The sequence below is a fragment of the Globicephala melas genome, chromosome 1 (assembly GCF_963455315.2).
Source record: "Globicephala melas chromosome 1, mGloMel1.2, whole genome shotgun sequence".
Classification (NCBI taxonomy): Eukaryota; Metazoa; Chordata; class Mammalia; order Artiodactyla; family Delphinidae; genus Globicephala; species Globicephala melas.
In genome coordinates this window covers 167,649,481-167,661,908 of record NC_083314.1, presented here as the reverse complement: position 1 = coordinate 167,661,908, position 12,428 = coordinate 167,649,481, and the positions used below count along the sequence as shown (strand labels likewise).

The 12,428-nt window shown below is 40.7% G+C and overlaps 1 protein-coding gene across 2 annotated transcripts; it reads left to right on the top strand.

Moving 5' to 3' along the window:
- The first annotated feature begins 523 nt into the window (after positions 1-523).
- PDIK1L (PDLIM1 interacting kinase 1 like) lies at positions 524-11,319 on the top strand. 2 transcript variants are annotated; one of them, XM_030873719.3, is made up of 3 exons: positions 524-801; positions 3,326-3,627; positions 7,591-11,319. In XM_030873719.3, exons 1-3 carry the CDS (start codon positions 546-548, stop codon positions 8,329-8,331), a joined length of 1,299 nt encoding a protein of 432 aa, XP_030729579.1. In that variant the 5' UTR covers positions 524-545; the 3' UTR covers positions 8,332-11,319. The 2 variants fall into 2 exon arrangements, with proteins under 2 accessions (XP_030729579.1, XP_030729590.1); XM_030873730.3 differs by lacking the exon at positions 524-801 and adding an exon at positions 1,184-1,318.
- The last annotated feature ends 1,109 nt before the right edge of the window (positions 11,320-12,428 follow it).

Here is a 12,428-nt window from a genome sequence, read left to right as displayed (position 1 = left end):
CTGTAACAAGAAATTCTTTGCACATTGTGCCTTATACAGCACTGGAAAGAGGAACAACCCCCTTATTGACAAAAAGTAGGTGCAGATTAAATCGGCGAAGAAAGAAAGGACGTTTCTGGCGGTTGCTTACTGATCTGTGAAACGAACTGAATGACCGATTGGTCCGGGTCTCTGAGCAACTGACAGTCCCGGGCTGCTGTCAGGCGAACGCGGGCTTGGATCTGGCTGACGGCTGTGGGGTGCCCCAGTGCCTCAGACTGACCGTCGGGCTGTCCTCGCTGTCAATCCCGGCCCCGGCCGGCCCGGACCTCCGTCGCTAGCTGCAGAAGCGGGGGGCATCCCAACTCTCCACGAGGAGTTCGAGGGTGTCGCCGCCAGGCAGGGCGTGCGCGCGCTGCAGGAGCCAAGCTCCGGCGCCGCGGCCCCTTCCTCCCCGCCGGGGGCAGGGCGCCTCCGACTCGCGGCTGCAGAGCCCCGGAACAACGAGGCGCCGGCTTCTTTAAGGGAGATACCACCGCGCCAACGGAGCAGGGGCGTCTTCCCAGATGATCGCAGCCAGCCCCGCGCCGCCGCCGCCGCTGCCGCCTCAGCAACTGCACCGCCTGCAAACATGGCTCAGTGACTCTGACAAAAGGTGCAGCCTCCCTCCAGGCGGGGCGGGCGCCAGGCCTCGCAGCTCGGGCTGCGCCTCCCCGCGGGTCCGCGGAAAAGGTCCGCTTACCGCAGGCATCCCAGGCCCGCGCGGAGGAAGATGCACCAGGCGTTCCACCCCAGCGACCCCGCACACCTGCCCGCAGCTAGGTAGGTCGGAAATGGGGGCGGAGCGGGGGAGGGGAGGCGCACCAGGCGCGCGCACCGCCCGCGGCCCGGACCTGCTGCGGGGGACCACTCCGGGGCCGCGGGCCAACACTCCGGGGCCGCGGGCCGTGGACGCCCGCTGAGGCTGGAAGAGGACCAAGCCCCGGGTGTGGAGTGGGCTTCCCCGATCCCAGCCACCCCTGCGGGGAGGGGCACGAGTGGTGCGTTCCGGAGCGCGCACCCCTCCCGCGACTCCCGGCTCGGGAAAGCCACGGGAGCCGGGAGCAGGCCAGCGGAGCGCCGGGCACGCGCCCAGTAGGACCGGCGCTTGGCGTCCCGGCTTACGCTACGGAGAGCCGGAGGGGGGCGGGGTCTCGCGGCGTAAGGGGGTGTGTCCGCGCGCACCACGGGGGCGCGCGCCGGCCTCTGACTGGAGGCCGCGGCGGCTGAGGCGCGAGCAGCCTGATAATGGCGGCCTGCAGAGCCCGTGAGAGGGAGAAGCGGCGGCGGCTACCGTGAGGTAAATCTGGCCCCTCGGCGTGGCAGAGAGGCTTTGCTGCAGAGCCGAGGGCCCTGCACGTGCCTCCCGCCCCAGGTGGCCTGTCACAGAGCTGTCAGCGGAGGCATCCCGGGGAAGGCCCCGCGCGCCTCAGGCCTCTGGTCCCAGCAGCGGCCTCCTCTTCTGCCCGTGGCCTCCTCCCCAGGCCCCAGGCCTCAGTTGCTGGCCCCGAGGAGTCGGGCAGCTGCAGGACTGTCTCCTCGGGGTAAAGGGCCCCGGCAGGATCCCCTCCGGGTTTCATCTGGAAGTAGCCGGGGAGGGGGAGGGCCTGATACTTGGCCAATGAGCGGGGCCCTGAGCCGCCGCGTCGGGCAACACCTCTGCCTAGGACTGGCCCTTGCCGGGCGCCGGCAGGTGTACGGCCTGGCCGGCCCGAGTCCGAGCGCTGGGTGCGCCCGGCAGGCGCGGGGGCCCGGGGGATGCCGTCCCAAGTGCCCGAGGTTCGCGCGGGATGCATCACCGTGCCGTGTCTTGACCCAGGATCTCAGGGATTGCAGAAACACCCTCCCTCCCCCTTATTCAGGAGCTCTCTCGTATGGGGATATGGGACGGCTTCAAAGGCAGGAGCCACTTTGAGATGGATAGGAGTTGGCGATCCACGGAGAACAGGAGTGTCCACTGTGCAGCTGGGGCAGAGGATGCTGTGGCAGGAAATCAGACCCTAGGAAATACTGCAGGAATTTGAAGAGTGGGTGTCCAGTTAGAGGAAGTGGGACTAAGAAACAATCTCAGGAGCTTTCATTTTCTTTATTAAATCTATCCTATGGACTTAAAATAGCCGGTCCCAATTTCACAGGCTCTAGTGTCGATAGCTTTTTGTTCCCCTAAACTGTACAATATAAAAATTGTTCAATCTCAGGTTACTTTTCTTGCCCATGCTGGCATTCTACAAATGAGAATTTGTTCCTGAAGCTCTTCAGAGTCTTGACATTCTTCGGAGAGTGAGGAGGCACACTTTAGACTTTCTTGATTCAACACGTGAGCGTTTCCATGTAGGGCCTTTGCTCCTGCCTTTAAATGATTTATCAAATTGAATTCCAAAGCACTCCCTCAGAGAACCCCTTAAGATGCAGGACAGTTTTCGTTGGCAAAAAAGACCTAGATCTAAATAACTATGGCTAAAACCACAGCAAAATTTAACCGTATTCTAAGTAACTTACTTAGATGTTTGTTAAATGTTAAAAAAAATGTTAAAGAAACATTTTTCTCCACAAACTGTATTTTCATTTATTTTGCAAGAAATAAGGAAATGACATAAACAAAATTAAAATAAGAACATACACAGTTTGACCATTTACTTTTAAATAATAAAAACAACTGCATATTTTCACTTCTCTATGTGATCTTGTTCACTTTCAGTCCCTAAGCATAAGCCAGGTTTTTGTATTTCTAACTGTGAGGGTTGGTTTTTGGTTTTGCCATTTTTATGACCTTTTATGTGTGTGTCAGTTTTCAGGAGAAGCTGGAGTTTTGTTTGTTTTTTCACAATCAGTAAATAAATACTAATTTTCTTGGTTTATTTTTAGCAGTGATGTTTTGAAGCAGTTCATGTAAGAAGCAGTATAGTGTAGTGGTTAAAATGAAGGCTGTCAGAGCCAGATGGCCTGGTTTCAAATCCCAGGTCCACCAGTTAGTAGCTGTTTGACCTTGGGCATGTTGCTTAAACTCTGTGCTTTAGTTTCCTCATCTATAAAATGACCATAATAGTATCTACCTCATAATGCTGCTGTGAGGATTAAATGAATTTAATGTTATAAACTGCTTGGAACAGTTCCTGATGCATGGTAAGTACTACATTAGTGTTACGTGGTTTACTATTATTAAGATATTTAGATTTACCCAATGTATAGCAAATATCGTTCAAGCACTGCAAACAGTGAGACAGATGATAACTAAATCGTGCATAAGAAGAAATACAAGCCAGTAGGCAGACCTAATGTCAACAGATCACTTTGTTGATTTTTCCAGAAACCTTGACCTTGAAGATGGTGAGTAGCCAGCCAAAGTACGATCTAATACGGGAGGTAGGCCGAGGTAGTTACGGTGTTGTATATGAAGCAGTCATCAGAAAGACCTCTGCACGGGTGGCAGTGAAGAAAATTCGATGCCATGCACCTGAAAATGTTGAACTAGCCCTGCGTGAGTTCTGGGCACTAAGCAGTATCAAGAGCCAACATCCAAATGTGATTCACTTGGAGGAATGCATCCTACAAAAGGATGGGATGGTGCAAAAGATGTCCCACGGCTCTAATTCTTCCCTTTATTTACAGGTATGTGTGGTTGAATGGGAAATAGAAATGATTTGAAAGTAGCATTGGTCAGCAATAAGAGGATTGAAAGAGTCAGACGAACTTCTACTTTTAAATGCAGGTTATATAGTTAGAAGTAGATAGGGGTCTGCCAAGAACTGAGTAAACGTTTGCTTTAAAACAAGGTTTTATTTAAACCTGTGTTGCAAATACCTAAAAATAACATATGCCACCTGTTATGCCATGATACTTGCCAATCTGCATAGGAATGGGGCAACATAGGAACTAGAGAAGTGATCGAGACTAGAGTCTAATTAGTTCACTTATTTGAAATCAGGTTTTTTTGGAACTGAATACAGAAGAGAAGGAAAAACTGTACAACTAGTAGTAGTACCCATAGGTAATTGGGCATTTCTTTATATATCACTGGCTTGAACATAAGCCTTTGCTGTTATAGAAGGTTATTTAATGTCTTAACCATGCAATTCCATTGAATTTTCATGGAGTATGTGGTGTAGCACCTGAATGTTATTAACAGTGCTGATAGCTAACATTTGGGTTCCTACTCATTCCATGCTCTGTGCTCGGAGCAATCGTATGAAGAAAGTACTATTACTACCATCATTACAAATGAAGAAACTGAGGCTTAGAATAGATAATGAATTTATCCAGAATCACATAGCAAGTGGCAGAATTGGGAGCTAAACATAGAAGTATCCAGCAGCTAAAACTTGTGCTCTTTTAACCTCCAGATTACTGTCTTGCCTCCAAATTGCTCTTCTGTAGACCTGGGGAAAGCATTAATATAGGAAAACAAATTTTTTTTTTTTTTTAAGATTGGCTTCTGCCATAGGTCAAAATCTCTAGTAGCTCTACACTTGATGAAGAGAAAAGATACTTAAGACATACCTAGTTAAAGGCCAGAGCAAAATTTCTTAAGTCCAGTTATTCCTGGAATAGGAAACAACTTGCCATGAGTGTGTCTAAATTCAGAATTTACCATCAGGGTACAAAAGTCTGTTTTAAAACAACAAAAGCTTTTGGACTAGGAACAACAAAGAAAACGAACGCATTATTCTGTGTAATTAGAAACTTGCAAGTTTCATTGTATGGTAAACAAATATCAGTCTTGAGAAGCTAATTTATACTGTAAGTTTAGCCTGCTGTGCCCTGAAGTTTTCTCTCGTAAGATAAGGGATATAAAACACAACTGTTTAGCCTGTTTGTTTTATTGTATTTTTTTCTAAAAGTGCTTATTATGTACGTTGCAATGATAGAAACTATCAGAAACATTCTTACCACATTCCCTCCTAAAAGTGGATAGAACCTTGCTGGACTTTGCATTGAATTTTGGAGACTAAAGTGCATAATCAGACTACAAGTGCAAAGACATTTAAACATATGATGTCTTTGCAAGTACTGATGGTATCCTTGAGTCCAGATCAAGCAACTGTTATAGTAACTAGGCATTAACCAGCTAATCTTTCAAGGCTTTAAGATATAAAGTACTTCCAGACTTGATTCAGTGATTTTTTTTTAATCTGAAGTACCTTCTTGTTTAATAATTTATTTCATCTTTTTAAAGCCTAATAGACCTGTGTTTGACTTGTGGCACTTTTTGCTAGCTGTATGACCTTGGATACATAACCCACCTTTTCCCAGCATCTGTATCTTCATATGTAAGGAATAATAATTTCTACCTTCCACGGGAGTTGTCAAAATTAGAGGTGATGTAGATACAATACTTGGCACATAGGAGGTATTCAGTAATAAGCAGCTCTATTAAAATTGTCTTTTCTGTGGATTTATTTTATTAACCAGACGTTCATCCACGCTTTAGCAAGTGCCTACTCTAAATTTACACTAGTAAAGACAAACAAATCTATAGTGTGACCACAGAGTCTCTATACATGGTCTTACCATTCTGTACATAAATTTTTTTTTCTCCATGTTTTTCTAGATATCTTCCTTGTTCTCATTTGGAATCATTCAGTCAGTTCCTGAGAGCTGAAAACCTCACCTAGAAGAAATGTAAAACAAATAATTAACAGAGGATACATCTTATGCATAGGAACTTAGTGGCCAATATGTATACTTGTGATGAGTGTCATGAATGAAAAGTACAAGATGGTATAGGCACATAGAGTAGGGAACTTGACATAATCCTGGGGTTCAGGAATTAAGAACTGTTTCAACTGAAACTTGCAGGGTGAATAGGAGTTAGCCAGGTGAGTGACTGAGAAAACTTCCCAGGCAGAAATAACTATACATACAAATGTCTAGAAGCAAAAAGCATGAAGCGTTCTAAAAATTGAAAGAAAATACTAAGACTGCACTATACAGGGAGAGTTGTTTTAGATGAGGCTAGAAAGATCAGCCAGGGTCACAGCACACAGGATCCCATAGCCCATGTTAAAGAGCTTAGACTATATCCTAAGAGAACAGGGAAGCTATTAAAGGACTTCAGGCAAGAGAACCAATGGCTAACATCCTCTACACGTGACAGTAAGCAGACTGGGATCTGTATTTCTGTAGCTCTCAACCAGGGGCCCTCACACTATAGCCCTCAGCCTGTTTTTGTATGGCCTGGATACTAAAAATAGTTTTTACATTTTTTAGAAGTTGTTTAAAAAAAAAGAAGAAGAAAGAAAGAAAAGGAAAAAGAATATGGAACACAGACCTTATGTGGTTTGTCAAGCCTAAAATATCTACTATCTGGCTTTACTCTAAACCGTTATTTGAATTCTGGAAGTCTGCATTGCTCAAAGCTATTTAGGAAGTTTTCTTTTGAGAACGAAGACAGAAGAAGAGAAGAAATGAAGGAAGAGTGATGGTGCTCATCTTTAATCTCAGCGTATTTAGTAACAGTGCACCTGGTAAATAACTGTATAATCTGGACCTTTCTCTTTTTTCATTTTCTGTCTCAGTGGCAAACACATGCAACAAGGAAAATGTATGCAAAGAAGACATCTGCAGACCGTTGCAGTTATGGCTGTTTGCCATTGGGGGAGATGGCATGGAGAGGCGTTCTTTGCCTCTGCCCACCAAAAAGACAAAAGGAAGTACTAGTAGATTTCAACATAAAATTAGCGGTTCACTCAATCTTCAGCAACTCCTCACCTTCCCTACTGAGTTTCTATTCAACCCATAGGCCTGAAAAGGACACCATAGGACAAATGCTTTCAAAGCACTGTATTTTAGAAGATAGTTCCTGTTCAGTGAAGTAATTAATCTTGAATTTCAGGTAGTAGGAGAGTTATAATTAGATAATGATATAAGTAAAACAGTGGTTTATTCTAGATTTTCAGCTTGTATCAAACAAATATACAAACTCAGATTTGAATTTTTATATCAAAATGCATGTATGATTTTTATAAATTGGTTTTTAGAAGCCATCTGTTGATAGAGATAGCCAACATATTTGCATTCTGCTTGTAGAAGTTTATGAAGTAATGATGTCTTTAGTTTTATCAGTGACTACAGGAGCACTTTATTTCTTGTTCCTTCATAATTTTCTCTCAGTTTCACAGATTATGTTGATAGTGTAAGTGCAATACGCAAGAAGTAGATTTCAGGCAGTTTCATGGAATAGAATTTCCTAATTGATGTTTATTCCCCAGCTGGCAAATCTACCTGCTGAAACTTTGATCTTTTCAGGAAGCTATTAACTAGAGGGTTAGAGTTCATCTCCATTGACACATGTAGAAAATGTATAGCCAGTTGGATACTTTTCAGAAGAAAGCTATTTTTAAATAAGTTTTTACCTCTTGACTTGGAGATTTGATGTGTATTTGTTAGGGACAAAGTGACAGTTTGAAGTACTAAAGTTTAAAATAAAACTCACATATGAAAGCACTGACCAAATAAAATATTCATGGAATTCCCACTTAACATTGGAGACTAACTTAATCAGTAACTCTTTCTCTATAACTGAATTGTATAAACTGTGCAGATGATTGTAATCTGTTTTTTTATTTCTTATAGCTTGTAGAGACTTCACTAAAGGGAGAAATTGCCTTTGATCCCAGAAGCGCCTATTACCTGTGGTTTGTGATGGATTTTTGTGACGGAGGAGATATGAATGAGTATCTGTTGTCCAGGAAACCCAATCGTAAAACTAACACCAGCTTCATGCTTCAGCTGAGCAGTGCCCTGGCTTTCTTGCATAAAAACCAGATCATCCATCGAGATCTAAAGCCTGATAACATCCTGATTTCTCAGAGCCGGTTGGATACCAGTGACTTGGAACCCACACTGAAAGTGGCTGATTTTGGTCTAAGTAAAGTTTGTTCAGCATTTGGGCAGAATCCAGAAGAACCTGTCAGTGTAAACAAGTGTTTCCTTTCCACAGCGTGTGGAACAGATTTCTACATGGCTCCTGAAGTGTGGGAGGGACATTACACAGCAAAAGCTGACATCTTTGCTCTGGGGATTATCATCTGGGCAATGCTGGAAAGGATCACATTCATAGACACAGAGACAAAGAAGGAACTCTTGGGGAGTTATGTAAAACAAGGAACTGAGATCGTGCCTGTTGGGGAGGCACTTCTGGAAAACCCCAAAATGGAACTTCTCATTCCTGTGAAGAAAAAGTCTATGAATGGGCGAATGAAACAACTGATTAAGGAAATGCTGGCTGCAAACCCTCAGGATCGTCCAGATGCTTTTGAACTAGAACTCAGATTAGTACAAATTGCATTTAAAGATAGCAGCTGGGAAACGTGACACATATATTATTTGCAAATATCTTGGATAATATGCTGCTTCTGTTTTAACAGTGATGCAACATAATGTGGCTGAAAAAGAATATAAAAAGCTAAACTCCACCTTTTAAGGGTTTAGATTTTATTGTGGGATTTTTTTTTCCTCATTTTTCTTAAGTCCAAGCTGGCCATTTTGTTAATATGTTTTAAGTGTGTATTACCAATGTGAGTGTAAATTTTTTTAAATGATCATTGGTAGAAGTTTGGCAGGAAAATTTTCTAAGAGCCAAGAAAAGAAGAAAGTCCAGTTTTCTGGAAATATGTCTCTTAAGTATTTTAGACATTCCTTGTCAGTATTAGGAATTTCCATGGAAGAAGGGGTTTGCATGCTGGTAATGCAACCTTTGAAGCTTTGTAAAGGAAACATAAATGTATATATTTATGTATATGTAAGTATGTGAATGTGTGCATTTTGCATTCCATATGAAAAAATGCCACTTCTGTTTAAATTATTTGATGTAGGTTTGGGCTTTTGAGATTTGCTGGTGAAATCAGTGATGAAAAATAAAAGAACCTTCCCTCATCTCCTACCCTGTCCCTCCCTCTAATGAAATCATACTAAGTTTTTTATTTTTATAATATTATACAGCTTTTTTTTTAAGGCATCATTTTGGAGAGTCTAAAATTATCTGATTAAACGTAAGTGAAATTAAATGATCCAAAGCTGCTGAAGTATGTTTGAGCTCTCCAGTGCCCTAAAGCTGCAGGAGTTGAATTAGCCATGCAATCATGTGGTACAGGTTGGCAAGGACATTGATGATTCAGTCATACCTTCTTTAGATAACCACGCATTCAATTAACTAATTAAACCACTGCATTGGGACATGTCTGCACTTGAGCATCTGCAATCTGATACAGATTTGAACACAGGATTCTTCTGTATCTGAAAACTTTGCTGTATATGAACTATAGTAATTGATATATTAATTTTTTATTTCAAGACTTTGTCAAAGCCTCAGCATCAAGTCGAAGAAACCAAATGAGTTCTACCCTCACGTTGCCTGCCCTAATATGGTCTCTCATTTAATCACTGGAATTTCTTTCATTTTGGCACTAATGCTGTTTTGTCTAATTTGACACAGTAATGGTAGTGATATGGTTGTATTCAATGTTGATCACCTTTTTCTAAAGTGGGAAATGATACAGTTTGGCAAATGGGTAAAATACTGTGGCATAAGTTATATCTTTCAAATAGAGAGGTTATCAATTTTATACAATCACTTGGTATGGTCTGTGTCAAGAACCAACAGACCATTATTCTTCTTGAAGTCAGTTTGATTTTAACCCCATATGGTTGTCTCCAATTTTTTTTCCTGTAAATGCAGATAGTTCAAATGTAAGGGAAGAAAAGTTTTCCTAAAACAGAACATTAACAACCTTTAAGGTTGTTAATACTTTAAGACCATTGTATATAGATTAATCTTTATAAAGCACTAGACTCTTTGGTCAAAAGTTAAAAAAAGAAATTTTAAAAGGTATTAGAATATTGAAATCATTGATAATTCAGTCTCCTCAGTTTTTTGAACTTCCACAACTTTTGGAATATTCCTATCGTAACTTTTTCCTTATTTAAAATGTGTTCGGGGGACTATAAAAGGTGAAAAAGCACAAAAAATTGGAGTACATAAAATTTCTGAACTATGCATTACTTGGTATGAAGTTTGAATAATAACTGAAAGGTTTTATTAAAAATAAAACCTTTTAAGTAAAAAAAAATCATATACTTTTAATATTACTCTCAAGCTGATAAATATAAGAATTCTTTTGGAAATTAGAGGTGGAAATACACTGGAACTTCATGATAATTAACCCTCTGGATAGCCAAATTAGTATAACACAGATCTGGCCAAGGGGATTGAGTTACTGGAAGTAAAAAACATTATAATGTCTAATAAATAACATGGCACTTCAGCAAGAGATTCATGATGACTTAGGTGATGGTATGCCAATGCTTCATTTGCTCTTCAGATATCTACATGTCATGGTCTTGGCCCCACCTCATTTAAAATAGTTAACAATTATAATTTATTTTGAAAAATATTCTATGTTACCTATGAAGTGGAATTATTTCTTTCATTGGCGGTAACGATGTAAGGCGATCAGGAAGTTTCTTCTGAAATTTTCTCCAGTCCTTGTATTCTAAAATAACCCATGATACCAAGAAAAATTATAGTAAATTCTTTGTCTTTATTCTTTCAGTCAGGAGGTATTTATTAAGTACCTACTGTGTGCTGAGCACTAAAGATCAGTTGATAAAATAAGAATTAAAAAATGGTATATAGCCATGGGCCTTTTCCAGCCAGGAGTAAGAAATAAAAGATGATTAGTGAAGCTGGGAAATTCCTGTATATTGCTAGGGGGAAAATGAAAGCAAGAATTTGTGCACAGTGCCTTGCGCATAATAGGTACTCAATAAACAATTATTCCTCATAGAGTCTCTTGCCATGGTTTATAGTGTTTTATGAAATTTGTCTTAATTGAAAAAAGACCAAATATTTCAAATAAGCTTATAGGCAGCTGTGGCCAGTTAAAATAATGGGGTTGTACAGTTAGTTCCTAGAATGTTATTTTGCACTAGTTGTCACTTAGAAAGATGGGGTTCCTGTAGTTTTTTGGTGCTAAGGGATACTTTGTCATTATGATGAAGTAAATGTTAAGTGTCAGATAAATAGCACACTGAATAGTTCTTTCTGCTGGTCTGTTTTTTCCTCTTTGTTGTTGTTGTTTTTAACTGTAAAATGTTTATCAATCAAACTATTGTAGCAGCTACAGATAATTCACCAGCATGACAAAATGGTCAAAAAATAAGTCATCAGCACTTCAAAAATGAAAGTAACTTTTGAAATTTTCTTTTTAAATTGTCAAATATATTTTATGAAGAATTTATAAAAGGGGGAAATGATTGTAATTTATTGTTCATGACTTTTTTTTTTTTTTAAATAAAGTGAATTTCAACAAAAAAACCCTGGAAATGCTACATTGCTGCTTTGGTGGCTCTGTGAGTAGTTCTGTAATGCTTTACTTCATAGACATAAAATAGAGCATATAAAATTTGAAACAATGTCTTTTTCAGCCTTATCTATTAAATGAAACTATCTATAATAGAAGCTATTGCAGAGGAAAAGATGATTGAATTATAGGAGTTTCAGCATTTCAAGTTCTCTAAAATTTTAATGTTTGCTGTATTAGAAGAACTTGTATTGCCTGAAATAAATGATCTTCTTTCATTTTTCTTTCTATCTCATTAAGCTGAGGATGCATCCCAGACTCAGAATGAAGTGTAGTAAAAGTACTAAAAGGATGCAATTTTTCAGTCTTTAACTTGAGACCATGGTTTCTTTTCTATAAAAAAGTCATCTGAGCCACTTTTTTCTCTTCTTTTATAGGTTTTATTATGTATGTCTTTTCCAGAATAAACAAACTACTGAGGATGTAGTTACTTAGTGGTCCAATGGAATAGCAGAGGGAAAATGAGAGAAAACTTTAACTCTACATGTGATCTAATGATGAGTAGGAAAGTAGGTGTCAGAATTGTGGCTGCTTCTGACTCTGCTACCTCCTGGTACAGCCTTTGCAGACAGGTAAATTTTGCTTTATATTTAGAGGGTTTTGTTTTGTTTTGTTTTTGAATCTTGAAGCTATAAATACTTGTATTTACTAGCCTTTTCCTTTGCAGTTTACAAAGCGTTTTCACATAGTTTTTACATATCTTTTCAGTGAGTTTTACTTAAAATAGGGGCTGATTTCTTGATGAAGAAATTAATAGCAACTTAACACCAGTTAATGAGGTAAAGGTTTTACCTTAACACAGGGTTTTAGTGCCTAATCTCTGACTCCAGGTGGAGTTTACTCTGACAAAGCTTTATCTTTCTCACTGAAGTAATGACCCTAAGGTTGTTCTGGTCTTTTCTTTAAATTCAAATGTTGCTCTCTTGGTCGACCAATCATAGATGTCCTCTCAAAGTGCAGTGTAATGATAGACAGTTGGTTCTGATTAGATAATAACTCCCACTTGAGAAACCTACCAGCCACACTTCTTGGAAGCCACACCTCTTGAGG

What these genes read in the sequence shown, in the direction of transcription:
- PDIK1L (XM_030873719.3), top strand. Translation starts at nt 546, where the DNA reads ATGATCGCAGCCAGCCCCGCGCCGCCGCCGCCGCTGCCGCCTCAGCAA. An exon ending in GCACACCTGCCCGCAGCTAG is followed by an intron (nt 802 to 3,325) that starts GTAGGTCGGAAA and finishes TGATTTTTCCAG; the next exon opens with AAACCTTGACCTTGAAGATG. An exon ending in ATTCTTCCCTTTATTTACAG is followed by an intron (nt 3,628 to 7,590) that starts GTATGTGTGGTT and finishes TATTTCTTATAG; the next exon opens with CTTGTAGAGACTTCACTAAA.